We start from the raw sequence: 25106 nt of genomic DNA, 5'->3' as shown, positions 1-25106 counted from the left end.
CAACTTTACAAATTACATATTTTTCTTGGTTATCATTTTTAATTCAAAGCAGTTCAAAATATTATGGCAGAAAGAACTAAACTGGTATTTAGAGGAGCATGTCGGGGAAGTAAAATATAATTTCTAATAAACAAATAACATTCTGTATTGTAAAGGCAAAATTCCAGCAAAAATAATTTTAAGAATTAAAAAACAACTTTCAGAAATGCAATGAGTGTGTCAGCATAATACTTAGAGCAAATGTAGGATGGTCTTTTAAAATTGCATGATACTTTTAATAAGGTCAAATTTAGTATAAACTAATGTTTAGAAGCTAACACAAGGTTTACAGGAACTTAACACATTCTTTTTTGTTCAATAGATTAAGAAATTAATGTCAAAGAAAATGCACGAATCACTAAAGGTGTACTGAAAATGTAAATTAGCAGCTTAGAGATTTAAAACAAAAACATCTTCAATGTTTCTTCTCATCTTTGGATATTGTGTGTTTAATTATTAATGAGTGATTTAGCACAGTGCTTTTCTCTGAAACAACTGCACCTTTGCTTTTTCAACACTGATATAACATTCAGATGCTGAGTTAACCAACATAAAATACTGATTTTAAACTAGTTTAACATCTTTATATAAGACTGACAAAGTGAAGCATTTAGTTGACATATCATTGTGCAAATAAAGATCATAAATCGGAAATACAAAGTCCTGGTCAAACAGTAACTATAATATAAGTCCAGTTTTACCTGAAAAATGACCAACAACGGCCAGTACTGATGTTAATGGCCATATATTGTGCTTAAGTGTCTTTCACCTATTGTCAAATATACATATTCTCCTTATTTGAGCAGTTACAAGTCACAACTTCACAGAAAAGAAATCTACCAAACATTACATGAACTAGAAGTAATGGTCATAAAAAATGTGAGAAAGCCTAAACAAAAATAGCTTGTTATACCAAAAACAGAGAAAAAATAAATAAATAAATAAATGTGCAACATGAAAGCTAAATATTCACTTTAAAAAATTATTAAACCAAAGGAATGGATGTAATACCAGTTTATCATTGTTTATTTAAGTGGCATACATAGTTCTGATACATTTACTCAACATGGCAATGATTTTATTCAAACTGTTCTTCTTCCAGTGAAATCATCAAACAATAAATACGTATGATTTACAAACAAGAAATAGGTGTTCAAGTTGAATTTATTGTCCATTTTCTCTTATCCAACTATTTTTTTAAAAGCCTTTTAGAAGTTTGAAAAAATGATAATAAAGAGATAGAACCCAAATCTGTTTTCCTATGTCTTTGGTGACATACAAAATATGCAATTTGAATCTTCAAAAAAATATATTTTTTTTAATAATTTTTTTTAGAATCATTTTTATGAAAAATATTAAAAACCGTTTGCTCTAGCATGTTATAACCGCAGTACTTCAAGTGACCACATGAGGGAAGCATACACCACCAAACAGCATGAGGTTGCCAGCGGGTTCAGCAAAGTTTCATCAAGCGAATGCTGTGACTGTTAAGACATGCCGTACAACAGTTCTAGCTTGGAAAACAACGATTACGAAACACAAGGGATTCCAACTTGAACACAAACAAAACCGCAATCACTGAGGCAAGAGGACCACAATGTGAGGAGAAGGCATTTCATGCTGTGACAAGGCCACTCCAGAGCTAGGGAACCCTATTGCAGCCTACTGGTGTAGGGGAAGGGGAAAAACAGTCACAGACATCAGCATGGTTTGCCTGGAGGTAGAAACACAGTTAAAGTCCATGTGCAAGGCCACAATGACAAGGGCCGCAGGCTGGTACACTCCACACAAAGGACAGTATTAGCTACAAAAGTCTGTTTCATTGTGGAGTGGTTGCAGGTCAGCTTGGTAGAAAATGTACGTTTGACAAAGCACATGAAAAAAAGGATAAATGTCACCCTGTCTTTATTCATTTTGTAAAGCAGCCCAGTGGTGAGGACACAAAAACGCACGTCTGCCATGGGCCATCACATTGGCGGAGATGAGGATGTGAAGACGTAGTTGTGGTTTTGCCAGTGTGTGTATGAAAACACATCTATTAAAAGACAGATTAGAAGGGCGAGTATGTGAAGGAAGAGTGATTATTTTGAAGTCTGAATGGTAAAAAAGAAAAAAAAATCTAGAATCTGCCACTGTTGCTGTGCTATAATACAAAAGTCTATTTGTAAAGATCTGACTTTTGATTCTAGTCACAGATTTAAAGTTAAAAAATTAAAGAAATAACCAATTAATTTTGCTTCAGATTTTCAAGAAGTGATATTTACTCTCAAACTTTATTAGTTACATCCTCCCACCCCCCACAAAAACCAAACTTGGAGTTAAAAAATATTTAATGAGGAATATTGAAAAAATTTCTTACATGCATATTTGCACTTTCTTGACACATCATGACTGGGATTGTGGAAGGGATCTGAACTAGCAAACAATTAAAACCAGGTTTTTAAAAGGACAATAAAATCCTGTTTGTTTTCTTTGCAGAGCTCTAATCAGACATGCACATCTATTCTTCATAAACTTATGTTCATTTTGTGTTCTGTGTTCTCAACTGGTTAGTTAGGTTTAAGGCAAGCCTGGTTTTGTCCATTCCACAATTACTTTTAACGCATTTGTGAGAGATTGTTCTCTTTCAACATCCAACAATGTTCAATCAACTGGTGCATGTCTCTCCAAACCCTAACCCTACCTCTAACTCCTAGAACATCAGACGCACTGTTTGCAATGACCCAAAATAAGAAGGTGCTGTTGCAAAATCAACATCTTCATGGAGAAATAAAACATGCAGCTCATTACATGGACAAACTAGAAGTAATTTTTGCCAAATGTTAAGTACGGTGGTGGCAGCAGTTGTATCTCTTGTTCAGCCCTTGATACGGTGTTCTACAGGTTTTACATGTTTCCCAGATTTAAAACACTCTCTTCATATAGTGGTTTTGAAACCAAGCCTTGACAGAACCTCTGCAGAACTTGAAACCACAATAAGGAAGTATTAAAGCCATTTCCATCAGATGTTATTGGCACAGTCATATCCAAAACATGTAGGACACTGGAAATCATATTGATTCAAATGCTGTAAACTTAAACGTCATCCAAATTAATATAAAGAACATTGAAATTGAACAACAATCGAGGTTCCATAAAGGTAATAATTCAACAATAAAATTTGTGCAATAGGTAAACAATGCTAAAATGTGAAGAGTATGTTGAAGTCTATTTGTTGGGTTGTTTAGGTGCAACATTAAGTAAAATCTCCTAAAAGTAAGCAGACATATTTCTGTTTTCTTTATGTATATTTATGTGGAATTAATAGCAGCTTCTGTCAAGAATACAATATCGGATTTTACTCTGGAACTATAAAACATCATAGAACAAACACAATCAGAATCAGTTTTATTTGGCTAAGTTGGTGCACACTAAGAAATTTGATTTTGCTCACAATGCACAGACAATTTAAACATACATAGTAAAGTGGTGGGATAGATATAGGACTAGAATGCGTGCTCCCATAAATAATTGCTTGTTTGTATTTTTCCAACCCTCAATAAAAGTCTGAAGGCTCTATTGGCTACCTCTATTGTTCAATTTTTGATGACAACAATCAAAGCAACACTGTAGTGGGTAAAGATCAATAGCCTGCTCCACTTTGAGAGCACATTGGAGCGAATTGCCAGAGTGAAGATTCATTCAAACTTAGATTATCAATACAATTCATGATCTTCAAGAGAAAAAAAATGCTTCAGACGCAATGGTTAATGGTGTTATTTTCTTTCAACATGGTTACAACTCATCCGTTGATATCCCCCTCAACACACAGAGGACACACACTTGCCCTGCATCTTTGTGTCCTAGTGTCCTTCTATTAACCAGGCTGCCTTGGAATCAATAGAAAACATAAAGAGGCTTAATCTTTTCAGGTGCTTGGCACTGATTGCCTATTACACAATAATAACACACCCTGTGCCCTGTAGAGCATGAGAGAGAAACTCGCTCACCTCATACAAATACATTACACACATCTCCAAAGCTATGACACAGTAAATCTATAGGTCTGCAACCGACACAGGCAGTGTCAGAGGTGAAGCTCAGCTGTGATGAGCGGTGTCAGAGAAATTCCACCAGAAGCAGTAAGATATCATGGAACGGAGTTTATGGCCTGCTGGAATGAAAGAAGTTTTCTGGTATGCACCTTTAGATTAAAGACACTCCAAAGGGTGCAGCAAATACATCCCTACAGCTGCACACTTGCACATTGTTCATTTGTCACTGATGAACAGCAACACTGTCAAGACTAAAGGGAAATTTACATTGCCCCCTTCATTTATGTTCTTCTTTAAGTCTAAAGTAATCCAGTAACTTTTCCAGAAAAGTGTCTCTGAATCATATGTGGATTGGGGGAGTCTTCCCCTTGACTACAGGTGTGTTTTCATAAACTGAGCCAGCAGGACAAGTGGAGGATCTGGGAGTCGGGCAGAGCCAGGACAGGAACCAAGGCCACAGATGGACTGGATTCTCCTAAGCTGTTCTGTAGACTTTCTTCAAGTCCTGTAAGATATAAATAGCACAGAAGAGAGAAGGTGAAAGACAGAAATCACGGGAACCTAACCTAAACCTGCATTATTGTTAAATGGAAGGGAAACAATACCCAATTTATGTTGACATTTGTATTGAATTTGATACCCCTAAATAAGATCCAGGAAAGTCAATTATATTCAGAAGTCACTTAATTAGTTCACAGAATCCACTCAAGTCAATATATCACCACTTTTCTTAAACATCAGTGAAGAAAGAGCATCTTGAAGGCCAAAGAACACAGCAGACGAGGATACACTAGTGAAGAAGCTTAAAGATGGGTTAGTTTTTATTTAATATCCCAAGCTTTGAACATTTTATAGAGAACTGCTCATCTCTTGTTCAAAAATAAAGAGTATGACACAGGACATGTAAGGCAACCTAAATTGACAGACCAGTTGAGGAGAAGAATATTTAGAGAAGCGGTAAAGAGCCCCTTAGTGACTCTTGAAGAGGAGCTGAGATCCACTGCTCAGGTGGGAGAATCTGTCAACAGGACCACCATTAGTCACGCATTCCAGCCATTGTTCAACGAACCCCCTAAGAAATCCCACTAAAGTTCGCCACACTCCAGGTATGAGGCAGCAAACAAGTGGAAAATGGTGCTCCGGTCAAATGAGACTAAAACTAAATTTTTTTGCTTGACGCAAAGCAGTACATGTGAAACGATACTAATGTTGCACGTCACCTTGAACACATCATCCCATCAGAGACAACATCATACAGTGGGAAGGTTTTTCATCAGCCGTAATGGGAAATTCTGTTAGAGAAGATAAATGGTCTACCGCATTCAATCTGGTAGAGATACCTCAACTTCTGTCTTTAATTGGAATAAAAGGTTCTTCCACAAACTATTAACTAACTAGGGCTGAATGGAACACACTTTTCAGGATTTGTTTGTAAAAAATCACTCTATAACATTTCACATTAATGTACTTTCTGTTGGTCTGTACATAAAAGCAAGTAATGTTCTGGAGCAAGGTGACAAAATATGAAAATGTTCAAGGCAGTGTAACCTTCAACCAGATAAGTAGCATTAAGTTCAGGTTTAAAAGGCGGATGGCTACCTTTTACTCTCCATTAAATCATCTCTCTGTAGTGAATGTTGGGGGAAGCCAGTACAACTGATCCTCTGTTTGTTAACATGTTATTGTGTCTGCAGCTGGACTATTGGGCTGTGGACTTTTGAGAATTCACTGAGCACATCAGAGCCAAGCCTGATGACAGTCTGTCTGTTTAGCAGCAGGCAGCTGGGATGTTGCTCTAATTGGTCACAAGAGCCTCGCCGTCTCCTGTCCAGCCGCCTTTCTTTTCTTCTAACATGTTGGACAAGACTCGGATGTGACTCTACGTTGTAAGTAACATCAAGCTGCATAATCTCTATTATAATCTTAAAAGGCAAAGAAGCAACAAATTTCTAATACAATTCTTTGTTACCCTGTCCTACTTTATGACATTTGTGTGAACTTGCAGAAAGTAAAGTCAGCACATGGAGGTTACAGGAGCAGTTAGGTTGTTAATAAGCCTCACTCTCTCTCATTTGATGCACACACAGCATGGCGAATTCCCTCACAAAGAACCCAAAACCCTAATTAGCTAATACGCACCACGGCTTAAAATGCCCCCACTGAACATGGGCCTTTTTGGAAGGTATAAAAAGCCTAAATATGTGTTATCAGAGCACCAGGGGAAGTGGGGTCCTCTTTATAAAGTTGGCTGACAACCTAGCAGGCCGCAGAGATCACAGACTGAGGATGGTTTTATTAGGAGAAGAAACAAACCCTTCATCACACCTTGCACACTAAGCCTGTTTAATGTCTGAATGTTTTAATCTTTGTACTACCGGATGGGAAATAATTGCTCTCTCTTTGAGGTACTTTCAGTGACTGTACTCACCGGCAGGTCCGTGTTTATAAAAGGGAGACAACGAGAGGGGTGAAGGTGACATGAATGGCCATGCAATTTTGTGTTATTGTTTCCTTTTTTAAAATCTTTATTAGTGAAATTAGAGGAACGGCAGCTCTCTTTTTTAAACCTCTCGCAATGATGTGCTCGATTTACACTCAAATGTACTCTATGTGCTCTTTTACTAATGGGTATGGTTAGGAGCCAGAGGTTATAATTGTGATATACTGATTTCTGGACAGGTCATATAATCCACTGAACTAAATAATAATTAGCAGGTTTAGGCTTATAGCAGTATGGGCCAAAGAGAGAGAGAGAAAAAAGAAAAGACTGCTCTGGGAGTGTGGTGCACTGATTGAAACACTTGAAAATGTATAACCTTCCTTAAAGCAGTATGTTGTTAAAATAAAACAACATTTCAAATTAATGTAAGAATAAACATGCAAGGAACAGCTTGTCTTCGTTCTTTATTATTTTATCTTTTCTAATCAGTCTGAAACCAACATTTACATATATTATCCATTGATTTCTACTGATATTTTCTGTACTAATATTGTTTGGGACTAACAATGTAACCATTTTGTATGGATAGTCTGCACAAAAATTAGAGGTTTGAAGGGTTTAGGTTATCCATTACGTATTAATGGCTAGCCAGCAAAAATAAAAGTTTTTGTTTTAAAATCAAAGATCTGAAAAGTGTGGTATACATTTGTATTTAGCTCCCGTGAGTGAATAATTCACAGAACCACTTTTCACTATAATCTCATCTGCAAATTTTCTTTCATTTATACGTACGCTTCTAGCGCGCTGGCTGTAAGCTTAGTGTCATTGTCCAACAAGTATGAGTCTCCAGGTTTGAGTCTCTTGCAGCCGTTAACTGGCTTTTGTTCAGGGTTGTCCAGTATTTAACTAGTGAGAGTTTTTCTATTAACTCTGACCAGTCTCCCGGTCCAACCTGAAGAAAAACTTCCCTCCCAGCATGACCTAGCCACCACCATGTTTTACTGTGGGGATGGTGTGTTCAGGATGACGTGCAAACGCAGTTGTTCGCCACATATAGGGCTTTATATATAGGTGTAAAAGTTCAGTTTTGGTCTCATTTGACCAGATTACCTTCTTCCATATTTGCTGCGTCTCCTACACAGCTCGTGGCAAAGTCAAAACAAGATTTTTATGACTTTCTTTCAATGAAGGTTTCATTCATACCACTTTTCAATAAAAGCCAGATTCGCTTAATGTAGGACTAATAAATATCCTGTCAACACATGCTTCCACCTAGGCTGTCGATCTAAGTAGCTCCTCCAGAGTTACTGGTATTGCTTTATAACTTGACTCTCCTTGCGGTCTCTCCAGTTGTTTATGCTTTACATATCTGGGTATGCTCTTCTGACCATTCTCTAAAAACCTCTGAGGCCTTCATACTGACTGACATTTCACTTTTCACCTTATGTTTCTCTATCACATAAACTCCCAATAAGATACACTGTAGTTTTGCAAGGAAATGTAGTTATTAAATCTTTTAGAACACAAAATAACTTTGTATTTCTCATCTATGTATAAACTTCTATAATAATCACAAGGTATTATTTTGATCATTTATTGAAAAAAAATGCTGAAGACTTTATTAAGCTGTGGGGTCATATCTGGGGAAAAAAACCTTTCTATCGTAAATAACAAGTTGAGACAAGATGTTTAAAGGTTTCATTTGAGCCATATGCCACGTCTATCAACTGTGAATCCTACAGCGAGCAAAACAAGGCGGGGTTGTGCAGTCACATTTCGCTCCGCTGTACGTCCCTGCACTGACAGCGACAATAGTAAGGCAGTGACTGCTGGCGCCAGAGGTGTTACTTTTCCCCCTTTGACTTTTTGGATTTATCACCCAATGAGCATCAGCTTTGACCCATAAAGATGCCAGCGGGTAAGCTTGCAGGGTCTGGCTGTGTAAGCATCAGAAGGTAACCGATTTCATCTCAGCAATGAGTCAATAAATGGTTTTAGGGGAGCTTTCTGTGCAGTCCATAATCCAAGAAACATACATGTGAAGGATTAGGTTATGTCTGTTAAAACAAAAAAAAACTGATTTAAAGCTAAGCCCCACTTTTATTGCAGTATAATGTATAAATATGGGTTTAAAAAGGAAATATTGTAATAATATGTTTGCTGAAAATCTCCTGTTGTGAATGTCTGAGGAAAAAGATTGACAAGCATCATAAATGCTCAGAAGCAGGAATATAATTAGTCAACAACATAAATAGCACCGACTCACTGTCATGCATTTAAAGACACATTCTAAGCACGCTGACCTTCTTCTATTCACTATTGGTTACCATAATTCAACGTTGTGAGAATGAAAAATTATGTCAAAGTTAAAAATGACTGAAAGGCATCTGGTTTGGCAAAGATTCAGAAATGCTAATTGACTGCTTTGGTGACGGTCTGACAGCTGAGCTCATGTGATCGATGTGTTCATCGCCCTTTCCTCTCACAGAGAACATCTTTCAGGATAAAACAAACACCGCTCTGCGTTTTGCCTCGACGAGATCCTAGAATCCTGGGAGCCGGAGACGGCGGCGTATAAAAGTGTAATGATGACAAAAGACTGTGCCAGCTGCCTGGGTTACTGTACACACTGAAGACACAACAAATGGCTTACAATAATTAAACACAGGAAGAAGAGGAGATCCTCTGGGGAGACTGTTTCCTTGAATACTTTATGATGGCTTAACTAATGTTGGCTCAAACTTTTTCTGAAAACAGAACACAGAGCAAGAGAGGCTGTCACGTCGCTTCCATTAAAAGAGTGTTATGGAGCTCAACTTGCAAAACCAGAACATGTCATGAGTGTTATATTTAACAGGAAGTCTTCTAGGGGATTAATCCTCTCTGTAAGTGAAAGCATTAGATCACTTTAAATCTGGCATGTACAACAATCATAGATAATAAATCACCAACAGGTGAAGAAAATAATGATGTTGCAATTTAAAGCTCAACTGGAAAACCTTCTGTCCTTGTATTCATACACATGTTTGTATTTAACTAAGTACAAAACTGTTTGTGGTTTAGCATGTCACAGTGCCCATCCAACAGATGGAAGTGTAACTTGCTGATGTGACCCAAAATCTGTAGGGATGTGTTTAAGAAACTAGATCTATATACAACCTATTATCAAAAGTGAATTCAGGTTTTCCAAACATTTTCATGAGTGTTTGAAGTCAAGCACCTCATCATGCTGCAAATACTTATAAACAATGGGTTGCAAGTGGAACAGCTGCTGCACCATTTTTAAAAGTTGAGGTGCAAACTTATATTTCTGGTCCTCCGTTTTTGACCCAAGGAAATCCGATCACTCCCTGTGGTTCAAGTTTACAGTCTCTGTCAACTTTCATTGTACTTTTTAAACCTCCAACCAAAACATAAAGATTACAAGTGCTAAAATACAGCCCCACCCTAGTTCCCTTCAACTAGGGTGGGACTTGATCCAACTCTGCATAAAAATTGCTTTGTTTCAAGGTGATCTCTTCAATCAGACAGTTTACAGCAATAAATAGGGACCTAAAATTAATCAAATCTCATTCAGCCTTTGCAGTGTTATAACACACATTGGAGGTTTAGGGTGACTCAGATAACTGAATTGTAACCAATAAGCAATTGTGCCACCTTCAGCAGAAACATGTGAACAGTACAAGTTGTTTAAGGACATGAATGAGCAAATCTGGAGAATAGAAACTTGACTAGTTTGCACAGAGTCAATCCAATACAACAAAATGGGATGAATTAGGATGGAGAATTTGGGCCAAGCTTTTTCATCCAACATCAGTGTCTGACCTCACAAATATTCTCCTGGAAGAATGATCAAAAATTTTACATAAACACACTCCTAAATCTTAACAGAGAATTCACCAGAAAAAGGCATACCACTGTAAAAACCTTTGTGTAATAGAATGTGATAGAAATTAATTTATGTGCATAAAATCAAAACATTTATGGCAATATATTGTTATTATTGTATATATTTCAATTGTTAATTTATTTTCCTTATTTAAAATTAAACTCTTAAACTTTATTGAACTTTTTTCTTGAATTCATGAAACAGTGGGCCTATGCTGGTTGAGACCCACTGACCAAAGTTTAAGGCCCACACACAACAAAAAATTCTGACAGCAAAAGGTCAACATAATGAATGGACCAGTTGCTTATATGAAGGTATGTTGAGGTTTTATAAGTTATGGTTTCAACATTTACTCCTCTTTAAAGTCTATTTTAATAAGAGTGCAAAGAAACGTCTCATTTCATTGAAGTTTTTCTCCTGACTGTATGGACCATGTAGTCAAGAAGTGTTGCCCCTACTCCATCAAACAAAAAATAAATTGAAGAAATCACATTATCCTACAGGCTTCAAACTGAGAAAATATTTTATATATATTTTTGCACAAAATAGTTTAAAATTTATCACCAGGCGATAAATTGATTTTATAGATTAATCAAATTTCCTTCACCAATGCACTTCTCAGGTTTCTATAGTTCCAAGTGATTTTTAAGCTTACAATTTTCTGTAATTGTTATCTTTTTTAAGGGAAAAAAGTGACAGAAAAATAAATAAATTAAAATCTGGGATTTTTATTTTATGCCATATTGCACCAGCCCTAACTTTGGAAACATTGACATTGGGTGGTGGCCCTGTAGTTTCCCCACCATGACTGCACCTTTTATGTTATGGCTGCGTGGTGGTAGTGTCGTTAGAGGCATACCTTGAACTATCTGCTGAATTGGTGAGGGGCTGCACTTGTAGAACACCCTTGCACACTGCGGTACCAGCTTGTCCTCTATCGCCTTTGTGGCCTTCATGAAAGCCGTGCCAAGTTCTTCTGTGATGCTTTTCACGTCAGCAATTCCCAGGTCGCCCTCACAGGCGACCATCGAAAGTGATAGTGAAGCGCTACTACGGTCAGCAGACAACATGGTGTGGCACTGTATGGATCCGCACACCGTCTTTGTTGTAACATGCTGGGAAGTTCTTCTGGAGGGATCGTCATTCACTGCAGTCACATGAAGCTCAACAGCTGCATCCTTGGGTAAAGCAGGTATCACAACAATCAGAAGTGGCGCAAGTTTGATCTCAGATTCCCACAGCAACTCCTGCAAGTAGACAGATGGTATTCAAATTAACCTCATGGGAAATTACATACTGTGTGTTTTACCGTGTTTTACCGCACTACAATCAATCAAATGCAAGACCCTCCTGCTGAGACGCATGTTGCAGTTTCTGAACATAAGCACTAACCCATCAGCTTTAATATAAAGCCCATCAGAAAAACACTGCCACACAGCACTAAGACAGGCTTTTTGCTTGACAGATTGACAGCCTATCAATTAACATGAGACTGTGAAATGACCCTTGGTAATGATAGTGTGCAAACAATACAAAAAGAATCCAGCGTCTGCAACCACAAACAAAACGCAATTCTCTTCTTAGGTGCATTTGGCAAAATTACATATTCTCCGAGATGACTTCTCACCTTTTTGAGAAGATCATTCACAACATGTTTCATCACACACATTTAGACGCTCAATTTTATCAATTGGGGGTGAAATATCTTTATTTTCTTTCTTCTCCTCTGGATGGAAGAGCCATTATCAAAAACAAAATGTCTTAGAGCAGTGTTACAACGTGGCCTTCTAATGATACTTGGCTGCGGCTTCATCTGCTAATGGGAGAGAAATGAGTGTTTTATGTAACCGTCATTCCAATCGGAGTCGATAGGGCAAAAACACTTAACCCCGTTTTCAATTTGCTGGATCAATTTTCATCCACTTACACCCTACTTCGTAAGTGCAGAATAATAACAGGTTACTTACATTTTATTTTGATACTCGCACGCACACACACAAAAAAATAAAGAAATCATTAACAAGACCAGATGATGGCCCCTTTGTCCCTTCACGAGACGGAGGCTCGTCATGACCCAATCTGCTGCCGAAGCAGCACTTAGCTTCAGATTAAACTTAAGCAAACCCTGGCAAAACTAAAAGAACAAAAACAGAAATCAGTGTGTTTTTAATGAGCATGTAAGAATGGGCTTGCTGAGGACTATCTGTACTTGGCTGTTTTTTGAAGAGAACTCGTTTGTAGTGGAATCAAAGAAGCCCACAACAATAGCCATGTCAGCACCGACTGGTCTGCGTGTCAGGCAGAGTGACAGCACATATACGTGTCCAGCGCTTTGATAAATGTTATATTAGCACTTCTGGCACCGTCTAGGTATTCTCCTGGAGGGAACAGCTCCAGCACTTGTCAATAGTGATTGAACGTGGAACAGAGTGCAAAGTAGTGGGAGAAGTGACAGGACGGGGAGTTCTTGCTCAGCCAGGCTTAAAGGCCACCCTGCAGGCCTTGAGTGCCAGGGTACTATACCCGACCGGCAGCCTGTGAGGGGGATTTGAGGACTTCAGCATAGTGCTTCAGCCTCTGGCAGGATTTTATTGCCACAGCACAGTTGCTGACTTTTTATAAGAGCTGTCGGATAAGCTTACATCAGTTCTCGTTTCTGTCTTTCTTTTTTTTTTTACCCCCTACCTTCCGCGATTCAACATGAGGTGGGAAGTTCACCCAACAGTTCTGTGAATCGAAATGTCCTAGGTGCATCTCAGTGAATCAGAATATCATCAAAAAGTTAGATTATTTGATACAAAAGTGCAACAATAAGATAACTACAATACTGCATAATAAAAAGATTTTAATACAGAAAACTCAGCTGACTACAAAGCTTGTTCTTACACTGTACAATATACACTCTAGTCGATCGGGGCTTATTTTGCAATCCAGTCTTTTCTGCCTTTTGTACAGGTAAGATCCTTCTGACATTGTCTCTAGTTCAGGAGTGACTTGACATAAGAAATGAATGTAGTCCATCTCCTGGATACATTTGTCTGTAGTGGTTATTAGAGAACTGAAACCACTGATTCTCTCTCACTTCACGAATCTCTCAAGAATGTGGTTATCCATGGTTGTGAATATTTTTATACTACAGTTTTTCCTATCACATGACTTTCCATTTATATGCTTTGCTACAGCACCCTGAAGGGTCAGTTAGTTTGTGAAGGGTGTTGATGACTGTCTGGTGGGAAACTGTCACACCATCAGTCTGTCCCGTGATTGTGTAGGCCATTATATAATATTTCTGAATTAAATAAAAAGTTTTAATGGTCCTATGTAATAAAGGAATTTTCTGAAAAACAAAATTTTAGGTTTTTATTTGCTATAAGCTGTTATCACAAACATTAAAAGGAGAAAAACTTTCTGAACTACATCACTATGTGTGATAAATCAATAAGAGTTTAAATATTTGAAGGAATGATTTTCAGAATTAATAGCATTTCCGTGTGCGCCCATGGATCGGTGTACACAGTTCTGTTACTCTATGTATCAAAGTTTATGAAAAAGGAAGAAAAAAACAACTTTCATTCCTACCCGATCGGACATCATTAATTAAATAATCTGACAAAACGCAGAGTTTGATATATGATGGAGCCTGAGTGCTGGAGAGGCAAGTTGCGAGGGCTGGAAGGTGGCAAGGGTGTGCGCCGGGGTGTGCGTGTGTGTGTGTGTGCATTCAAAGAGCTCTGTTCTACTCCTCGCCAGCCACTTAACACAATCCATCTCATTACTTCATGCCACTTCAGTTCCAGGGCATGCACCATTCCCCCTGTGCTCTGCCTCACTCTGTAGGTAGCAAGGTAAAAGCACATACAGTCTGAATCTGCCCCATCAGCTCCCTACCCTGATGGGGCGTGACCTGCTTCTCTTTATGTTTGTTTTCCTTTTCCTCGCGCCCCCACCTCCCACCTACCCAATCCTTCCCTCCAACTTGTGCCCATGTGCCTGGAGCGTGTGGTGGGTTGGAGGGCCGATAGGCATGAAAGCCGAACGGTAAACACGGTAATAAGGAAGTGGTGTAAAGGAGGGGAACAGCAGGGAGCTGATGGGGCTGCACAGCTTAGCCAGTTCCCCTACATTTCCTGCCCAGCAGGATGCCTTCAGCATGTGCTTCTTATGTCTCAGCACTTACTGTAGTGCTGTCAGTCTGCTATAATACAACCCCCCTTCCTCCCCAATTCACTCTTTTATTCACTGGCTTTTCTCAGATTCCACTCTGAGGCTTGTTAGATTGTTTGTGTAAATGAAACGCACAGATGCCAGTGGGGTGTAAAAGAGCTTATAATTATGTGGCCATTTTTATGTTGCAGAAATAACTAGTGTTGCTGTCTATTCAGAAAAGAAACTTCATACTTAATTTTAGCGAAACCCATAAAGAAAAGGTGATTTGTTTTGGAATGAAAGAATGTGGTATTTTTAACATCTGATTTAGACCTTCAAAAGGGGATGGAGGTAAAACATTTATTGGCTTTTACATACATGCATATCCTCTGTTTCATCAAACATTCTTGTATGCATGCTGACAAACAGGCTCTTTGTGGTTTAATGCAGCGTAAATACAATTTCACACATGTAGCGACTCCAGTATGCTCCCAATTAACCCTGCAAGCTTCTTCATCCACCTGATTAGAGAAATTATCAACGCACAACAACTATGGAACCCTGTGGCTTCAAAGACAAGCCAGGCATTTCTGTTCTAAACATCATCCTCACAGAGACGCTGTCTGGAATATGTTTGCTTTCTGATATTCTAAGTAAGTGTTACATGCACAGGCCATAGTTTTTTTAATTTCTCAATGATCCAAATAACTTGATGCATTGCCAGTTCCTCTCAAAAGTTTAAATATACTAGCCATGAACATGGATGTCAAATAAATTTTGTATTTGGAGTTATTTATTTGAATAATTCTTCTTTTTACGGTACAATAATTAGAAAATAATCATGTTTAATGCATTTCATAAAGAAAATGAGGCGTGAGAGTTTCAATTATTTGTGGGTTTTGTCTAATTGTGAATATTTTACAAAGAAGTTCATATTTTGTAATATTTGACTACTTCTGACGTATCCTGGTTGAATATTTGACCACTTTTCTTAGTTCAGATTAACTGTGATGAATCAATTCTGGTGATACTGATTTGACTTTCATTTATTTATTTTTATTTATATATTTTTTTAATTAAACCTTTTATTAACCAGATAAAAACCTCTTTCACAATGGTGACCTTGCCAAGACAGCCAGTAGCACACATCATGTAGACAAAACAAGTAGAGAAAAATAACAAAAATATGCATAAGAAATATATAAAATGCAAACAATTTGATAATAAGGTGTAGTTGTTTTAAGTAGTTTTTTAAGCACAGCTCACAAATTTTCATCGGGATTGTGGTGGGATTATGGGAAGACCATTCTAGAAACTTCTTTTTTCTATTTTATCTATTCCAAAACCAGGGTTGAGGTTATTGGGATCACTGGAATTCACTGGAACATTTCCACATTTAGACCATCTTGCTGATGGGGAAAAATTAGAAAACTTTGGAGCTAATCTCCCAGTCTCATTATTCCACAGTTCCATCAAAATTATGCTACCAGGTAGTTTTTCTTAGGTTTGAAAACATCAAACTGATTATAGTTTTCGGTTTATAACCAGCTTGTGCCTTGGTGCTCTTTAAATTTTTTCCTGACATTAAAACCGCCGTCTTTCTATCTGAGTGTGACAGTTTGAGTAAGATGGTTAAAACTTAAACACAATTAATTGTTCCAGTAGGAGAATGATCCTAACTTGTATAACAGGTTTGATTTTGGAGTTGATAAAGCAGGCTAATGATACCCTTTTGAAATTGCTTGACCTAAACACAATTAAAAATTTAAGGAATAACTAATGCCTAAAGCTGGAACAAGGCTTTGTGAAAAGCTGCCATGAAACAGCGGCTGCTCTCACATTTGATGTGCCCTTGAACAAGACGATGGGCAAAAGTTTTAGACCCAAGAAGAAGAAAAAAAAGTCCTAACTTGTTCAGAAGCTTGATTACAGGTTAGACTTCGAGCTGTCAATTAGAACTACTTCCTCAGACATGGTCTCTTGGTAGCAATCCAGGGTCATTTAAATAAATATTTTAAACTGTTGTGACAGACTGCAGGGAAGCCCAACAGACGGGCATTGTTGCCATTATATTTGGCCTCTGGGATGAACATGAATTGCCAAAGGTTAATCTGAGTTCTTTTTTTTTAAATAGAATAAGTCAGACAGTATTCACACCCATTGACCTCTTAACCCACTTTATCACATACCATCCACAAACTGCAGTATTCAATCCTCAATAAGTCTTATTTTAAGTGTACCACAAGTCATGCATGGAACACAAAAAGCATATGGAAAAAGGAACTTTGGTCTGATGAGACCAAACTGTTCAGACTACGTGCAAAACATTTTGCTGCACAAAACTGACACTGGATGAAAAAGTTGAATAGATGTTCAACTTGTAGCAGGACAAAAACCTCATTGCGTGAGTCAGAATGACATGATCTAAATGAAGCAATATCCATGTGTTTGAATGGTCCAATCAAGATCTAGACCTAAATACAATAGAGAATCTGTGGTTGGACTTGCTGTTCAAAGACACCGTCCATCTAATCTCCCAGAGCTTTAGTTGTTACTCAGCTCTACTCAAAAACTGCAGAGTGTCTACATGTGTAAATCTCAAAGAGACATTTCTTATTTTTATTTGTTTAAAAAAAATAAATTTCCTTCCACTTCAAAATTATGTACTAGTTTCTATTGGTCTGTATCATCCAGAAGCTCTGCAAAATACAGTCAAATTTAGTTTGAAATGTGAAAACATTATGAAACAGTTCAAGAAGTATGAATATTTTTGCATTTATATGTTAAATCTGATCTGCACCAACGAGGCTTTTGATATATATTTTTTTTATGCAACTGTAATTTGCAGTGTGGCAAAATATGTCAAATCTCCTAACCATACCAGTATATGAAGCGCACACATGTTTTGAAACGTAGAAATTTCCATCAAACATGTCAAAGCTGTGTGAATATGATTACTAACTTTAAATATGATTACAGTTTTACATATAGTTTAACTTGATTATGTGCTAAGAAGTGACATAAAGTTGACATTCTCCCCCTAGTCTTCAGCAGTATTCTGCGCTGCAACAAACCACATGTTGGAGGTGGGCTCCTGCATCTCTCCCAGAGGTCCTATTCCCATGGTTAGACAGATTATTGTGGGAGGAGAATGGCTGCCAAGGGAGACTGAAGCCCCTATTAGAAGTACGGAGCAAGGGTTGTAAGCCAGCGCGGGAGAACGGAGCAAAGGGTGGAGGGTGGTGGCAGAGGAGACGAGCAAGGAGGAGGGGGGATAAGCTGCTCTGAGACTTGAACGCTGCTCCAAAATGGTGTGTGGGGGCAAAGGATTAGCAGGGCTCTGAGGAAGACATCTGCTTCTGTGCCAAGCTCTGCATTATCAAAGACACCAGTGTTTCCCACATCATCAACTTTTCATGAGCGCACTCACTGGTAAATATCAGTAGCAATGGCTTGGGTCTCGCGGGAGCAGAGAGGGGCGTCAAACATGCCCCCGCTATAAAACACAATTCTGAAAGGCGTCTCTGAAAAACTTGGTTTTCACAGCAAGTTTATCTTCTTTTATTTATTATTTGATGAATGGTTTTATTTATCTTTTAATCTATTAAACATGAACTCATCCTATATGAGTGTATAGTATGATCAATATTTCCTCTGCATCTATAATAAAACAGTCGTTTATCCCCTGCTTAGCCACAGTTGTACATTTGATGGTGAAAACATTCTATTGGCAGCGACTGACCTTCTCTTCCTCTGTAGCCTTCAGCATGCTCTCCCACACAGCTCTGATGGTTGCCGTGTCTCGGTGTCTGGTGATGTAGCAGTGGGCCTGGACAACGTGGGCCAGGGTCAAGTTGGGGATCACAGCTTCCAGTACCTTCTTCACGTGGCTGAAGGACAGCTGAGCTTCTACGGAGGTGGCAGCTTTCACCAAAGACATGGTGCAGGGGACCAAAGGAATTTGTCCTGCACAGAACACCAACTCATCTACCTGGACAAGAAAAATTAAAAGAAGTGGAACAGCTGACACTGAACCCATCCAACTGAGTTGAGATAAACAAATTCTTAGAGACACGATGAAAAATCAGCTTATGACTGGAATCAAAGGGTTTGTCAGTTGGATCTATTTACTGCTTCATTTTTATTGGAACAAATGAAATAAAGGCTTTACACTTTATATTTTAAGCCTAAACCAATTGACAGTGGCCAATTTTAAATTCAAATACAAAACATAATTAATAATATCTCAAAGGAAGAAGGCTGAATATTTTGAACATTGTTAATTAAAGTTCTTAAAGCAAAGTTGAAATCCTCTAATGCGCAGATTTTTAACTCTTTCATAACCTGGAGGAAAATCGGAAAATCAACCCCAAAATCTGGATCAAAACAATTCAAGGTTGTTTGGAAAATGATAAAAATTGTTAATTCAACAATCACTGGTCGGAGTATGATAACATTGTTAATGGGCCAATATAAATAAAAACATGAAAAGTTATCTTTTGTGTTAACTACTGAGGTAAATATTTGATATTTTCAGAAGAAATTCAATTCAAGTAAAAGATTCAAACTTCTTTCCTCTGCTTGAACAAGTAAGATGTCAGAGTAGTATTCCTATTTTTCTAATTAACATGCAATTTAACCTGGAAACTAAAAAAACAGTCTTTGTTTTAGAAAACAAAAATACACCATTCACAGAAGTGGCATAACCGAATTAACATTAATTATAAACCTATGTTTCATTAGCAGTACATTAATTATCAGGTTCCTTCTCTCATTTGTCAGCATCTTATCACCAGCAACTCATATTTCACAAGTCTAATACAAGCAAGTATTCTGTTAGATGCTTGCCAATATACCTTAGTGGTGTCGCTGTTATTCATAAGCATAATTAACCATGTGATAATAAGCTCAATTCTCCATTAAATGCCTCTGTTAGAATTAAGCTCCCTGAATAATGGAAGCTGAAAAAATCTATCTGCTTAATGCAGACAGACGAGTCGGCATAAGGGGAGGTCAGGTCTTTAGAGACACAGTAGATCGGCAGCATTTGAGGTTGGACAGCGTTACAGCTGGACACTAGGTACTGGACAATGCAAATGGATGCTATAGGTATGCTAAGAGTTGCAGAGACTGCCAAGCACATGCAAATCTCTATCAGGGATAAACTGATACATGAACAAGGCTATTTACTGTTACCTTCCTCTGCTTGAACAAGTACGATGTCAGACCCCACCAAGGAGCTTAGACTTTTAAGTGGTATTAGCAGGGTTAGCATATATAAAAATACTTTTAAAATTAGGGCATGGAGTGATTAAAAGTTTGGACAAATAAAAAGGAAGTTTTTCTTTGTTTTAATGTTTTTCTTTCTTTATTTTGTCACACTAGTGGCCTTTATTTGACAGATAAAAGACAAAAAAGTAAATCCAAAGCGATTTAACAAACAATAAGATACTTAATCTATGTCTGTTAAGCAACTGACTGCAAGCCAGTTACCAAGGTTAATAGCAAAAATGATAAGCCAATTAATATCAGCTTGTGATACTCCTGTTATTCCAGAACTTGGAATTTTGTCTTATCACCAACATGAGTTTGTAGTAAAAGTCCAAAGCTTGTATATTTTGTATTTTGTATTCTTGTATTCAAATAAACTCTTAGCATACCTATAGCACGCCACTCTGTTGTCTTGTTTGGTTGCAAAATCATCAGTATCACCCTTCTTCTGTAATGTCAATAAGCAGATAAACATCCATCCCACATATTAATATTAAAAAGATAATTTTTGCCAAGAAGACTAAAGAGCATCAAGAAATTTCCAGACGGTGGCATTACAGACACAACATCATCATCCATTTATGGAGCCGTGCTTCCTTTTACTTCAGAAAACAGTGTTGTACAATTACTTACAATGTTAAAGGCAATTATTTAATACTTTCAAGATGCTCTGATTTATCACTCTGAAATATAGTGATACGAGTTGTTTTTTGGGTTTTTTTCCTAATAAAATACTTACAGAACAAGATGTTAGCAACACAAGTGTTTTGCTAAAGAGCAGACACTGTCATTGGTATTTCCATAATTGAATGGGTTAACCATTATCCTCAGCTCTTGGGTTCACTTGTCAGCTTTGATGAAGCTTTAGTTTCCATCTCTGCTGCTGCAAATTACTGGGACAGTATATGAGACAGGAGATGGAGGGAAGCTGAATTAGAGAAGCACGTGTGAGTGAAAGGGAAGATAGGGCCCTCGCTGCTTTCAACCATTTGGATCAATCACCGGATCATTTACCTGCTAGCACGATCTGCCCAAGAGCCTGCATTACGGAGACTGCCTAACATAAAAGCCAGACTCCCACACATCAACAACAAATTGTCAATTGGCATTCCATTTATGAGCCATCAAATGCCATCATATCCACTCCAACAAAGAGGAGGTCCATCAGGTTGGACGTGTGGCTAGAGTCTTTTAACAACCTCTTCTATGAAAAAGTGCTTGCTGCATTTTGAATTCATAAAGACCAACTATCATTTGTCAATTTGAATATCAAAAGGTGAAAGCATGGGGCCTCTTGACTGTTAAAGGTAGATTCCCATAGCGTCTACCGAGCAGGTGTGTGATAATCAATTATTAAGGATCCCACTCTGGTTACTCTTAGTGGGAGGTGGAATTGGGGATCTTGGGTTTTGCCGTTTCCATGCAGGTCGTGGATGGGGGGAAGAGACCGCGGAAGGGAAGAGCGAATACTATTTACATAAAATTAACAGTTCAAAAGAATGAGTTCACACACCAATCAAACTTGTTAATTGACTGTCATTGGTGTGTCCCTGAATATACAACACAACTACATTATTCATCTGAGGCCTTGACAGCGAAGACAGTCCAATTTGCATGGCCGTTCTAAATGTGATCAACAACCACAATGCCACATGCATTTTTAATAGGCCAGAGATGGGAACCTTTAATATTCATAAGGGTCAAATAATTGCATATGACATTAACTTTCTTTTAACAAGGTAAGTATTTTTCAAATGGTGGCCTTAGCTCTCCAAATGGCCCTGAGAGAAAAGGACTTTATGTGGGGGATAGGAAATGAATGCAACGTGTTCCTGTTGGGTTATATTTGTCATTTGGCTGATTGAAAGCTAATTTCAGAATAGCATATTTTTTATCCACAATGTTTGAATAAAATGCAACAGAGCAGCAAAAATTTTTGAACAGCCATATTACTCTCCTTTACACTAAATGGGCTTACAGTTAAAACACTGTTCCCTTTTTATGATTTTTCAATGTGACCTGTGCATTTACATTATAACTCATATTTCTTTACATCGTAGTTAAAAACTGCATTATTTTTCTAACAAACTTTGAAGGCGGTTAGTGCCAAAAGGTCAATGCCCTAATGATATTTCTTCTATTCTTGAGGTGCAGACAGTAACATAATTAAATGCTCTCAAAAGGAACTTGCTGGTGTCTCATTTCAGATTGGTACGTCTGAGGTGTTACTAATTACAGTTTTTTTTTTAATCAAAAGGATTCCTGGGTTGACCAGACAGTGCGAGACTATATTCATATTGGTGTTGGAGCCCTCTGGGTCCTCCCATCACACCGAGGACGCCTCAGAGTGTCATTACCAAAACTTTAGAATGGTGTAGATTAACTAGCCAGGCTTGGATAAAATGACCTGGTATTGACGAACAGTCAGGTTTTTTTCCCCCTGCCTAGTTCCAAGGACAGAGAGAGGTGGAAAATGGCTCCAACATTCCTATCAGATATGCTAATGGTCACATTTCTCCCCGTTGAGACCTTATACATAATTCAGCAAGGAAAATATGTGTAAAACTATTTGGATTAATATGACTTTAAAAGGATTATTAATGCAACGCAACACCTAAAATCAAAACTAATTTATTGTTTGTAATTAATCTATTTATTTTAATGTTACAAAATGTCTAGCAAATAAATGCATTATAGACGTAAGAGGAAAAAGTATCTTTAAAGGACCTATTATCTTTTCTGATGTGTGAGCACTATTTATATGTTACAAGATGTAAAGCCTTTCATCAGATCTATATTACACTTTCACAATGCCTTGCAGTATTCATACCCCTTTCACATTTTCATATGTTGTCAAGTCTTAAGGAGCAATCTTTAAGACTCAATGCTGCAGTTAAGTCTAGACTTAGGTCATCCTAAGACACAAATATGCTTTGATCAATACATTCCATTGTAGTTCTGGCTATATGTCTGCTCTCTTTGTCCCACTGGCAGTGAAGGTTTTTACTGGTCTGTTATAACGAGTTTTAATTCCATTTATCTTACCATCAGCTCTGACCAGCTTCCCTGCCTTGCTGAGGAAAAGCATTCCAACAGCATGATACTGCCACCACTTCATTGCGGATGGAGAGGTGCAGTTTTAGTAAGACAGCATTTTGCATGGTCAAAGTGTTCGATTTTGCTCACATCTGACTGGAGCTGTGCAGCCATGTGTCTGTAGGTCTGTAGCTGTGCTTTACATTTTCAGGTTCATTATTTAATCATGTTTTTAAACCAAACTGTTGTGCTTGTTGGTTTCCATCATGCACTTTCATGAAGTGTAGGTCACAATGGATTTTATTTGGGGGTATCAGATTGAAGGAGCTTGAGAAAAAACAATCAATCACACTGTACTGATTTTTAACCCCTGAAATCACCCTGTATCATTTTCCTACCATTTCACATTTATAACTACTTTGTATTGCTCTGTCATATAAAATCCCAATAAGATACAAAATTGTCAAAGTTTGAAAAAGTTCAAGAGGTGTGAATACATCATAATTAACATTTAAGGAATAAAATTACTTCCATTTTCAAGATGTCTTTCTAGATTCCGCAATTTCCTCCTTTTTACCTGAATATTTCAGGCTTGACAAACAGCTCAAAACACCCCAAAATGTGAGGATCAAAAAACTGAGGCTGAAGTTTTGTTGCATGCATTTAAGTGCATATATTAGTTCCTTATAGGGATTTGAAAAGCAGTCACTGTTTAATCCTTATGCAGTGGATGGCAGTTTGTCAGGGATGTGTGCCGTGATTCCATCTTGAACCGGCTTCGAGTCTGTGGGGTTCTTTCAGCATTAGCGAATTCAAAGCAGATCACGTCTGGGACTGGGAAATGATAAGAAACGGGCTCTTGTTGTGCCGCGCCCTGAGGAAATCCTGCCTCCTCTGACACCTCATTTCTACAAATGCAAACCTTTCAGGAGAGGCACAACCTTTCTCTCTCCTACAGAACCTTTAACTTTGTACATTGGATTGGAAAGGAAAAAGATATTAGCCATTTTCTTATTATTCCTTCCTCTTTTTCCCCCGTTCTCTCTCGCTCCCTCTCTTCTTCTTGCTGTTCGTGCTCTAGTTTGAGTCTAACCCCTGTATGCTCATCTGTCACAAAACATTAGCGTTCTTTAAACGGTGACATAAATAGCCGTATAAAGTGCACAAGAAAAAAACAAATATAAGACATTTCTCAGCTGATTTTTGTTTGTCTAAAATTGTACAAATGATCAGGAAACAAACCAGAAGCACACATTAATAAGTAAAAAAAAAGTACAAAACTGTCAAATTTAGAAGTACATAAAAGTCAAGAGATTTAAGGAGCTGTAGTGGAGACAACGTGTGGTCAGTGTGGGGGACAGAAGCTGTTCCCTGCCCCCCCAAGTTTTTAAAGCTTGCATGTTTTTTTTCTGCTTCCTATGTTTGGCCTCGACATGTCCACTCTGTAGACATTGAACTGTGCAGAGCTGTAACCCTGCACTGTCAGCTCTGGTCAACTTTATGCTGGTCAGAAGCTGCCATTCAGTACTATAGCCAAGGTCAGAGGGGAGCTGCCTACTGAATGCTCAGAGATGTGTCTGCAAGGAATACAGCATAAATAAACAGAAAAAAATACATTTTCTGCTTCGATAGATAAAAAATAAAATAAAAGCAACTAGGTTTGAAACAATATTTGTTTCTGCATTTTGCTGCACGCATATAACGTTTAGCAAACAGCAAAATGAAACTCGAACTACCCGAGGCGGGCGTAATGAAATTGGCTTTTGCATTGCAGCACAGTGCCACAACAGAGTCGGGGCTGTGAACGTAGAGTGATGGAGGGGCATGCTTTTTCATCGGGTTAGGCAAAATGCCCCGCTGCCTTCAACTGTCCTGGCCGCACATTTTTTGACAAATTGGTTGTGAGGCTTTTACGACTGATGCACATATCGCAAAAATCAGTTCTGCCAAGCTTCCTCTATGACCTGCCCGTGGGACATGACAAGCCCCCTGCACGCATCGCTCTATCAAGCCGAATCTTTCCAGGACAATGCAAATTATGACAAATTCCATCATCCTGCATTATGCGCTTTCCCCCGCTAATCTCCCTAATTCGAGAGAATCGGGGAGGGTCTCTCGCTGTTTCAGCTGAGGGGCATGTTGTCTGACTGAATGATGCTGAAACTGCAACCCTCATCCCCCGTTCTGTCTCCCTTCCCAGCTGTGACCATCTCATCTCTTCTGTCTTTTCTGATTTTTCCCCCCTTTTTTG

At 38.2% G+C, this 25106-nt stretch overlaps 1 protein-coding gene across 1 annotated transcript in view; it reads right to left on the bottom strand.

Annotated features, from left to right (window-relative positions):
• Window positions 1-3409: 3409 nt before the first annotated feature.
• The window catches only part of dph6 (diphthamine biosynthesis 6), a 68047-nt gene continuing 46350 nt past the window's right edge, over window positions 3410-25106 (bottom strand). The window contains exons 13-15 of the mRNA XM_023352287.1: window positions 18291-18539; window positions 11262-11649; window positions 3410-4578 (exon numbers count right to left, since the gene is read on the bottom strand). Coding sequence (XP_023208055.1) covers window positions 4460-4578; window positions 11262-11649; window positions 18291-18539 — 756 coding nt within the window. The 3' untranslated portion in view covers window positions 3410-4459. The remainder of the gene's footprint in view (window positions 4579-11261; window positions 11650-18290; window positions 18540-25106) is intronic.

The sequence above is a fragment of the Xiphophorus maculatus genome, chromosome 19, assembly GCF_002775205.1.
Source record: "Xiphophorus maculatus strain JP 163 A chromosome 19, X_maculatus-5.0-male, whole genome shotgun sequence".
Classification (NCBI taxonomy): Eukaryota; Metazoa; Chordata; class Actinopteri; order Cyprinodontiformes; family Poeciliidae; genus Xiphophorus; species Xiphophorus maculatus.
This window is presented reverse-complemented; position numbering and strand designations above follow the sequence as displayed.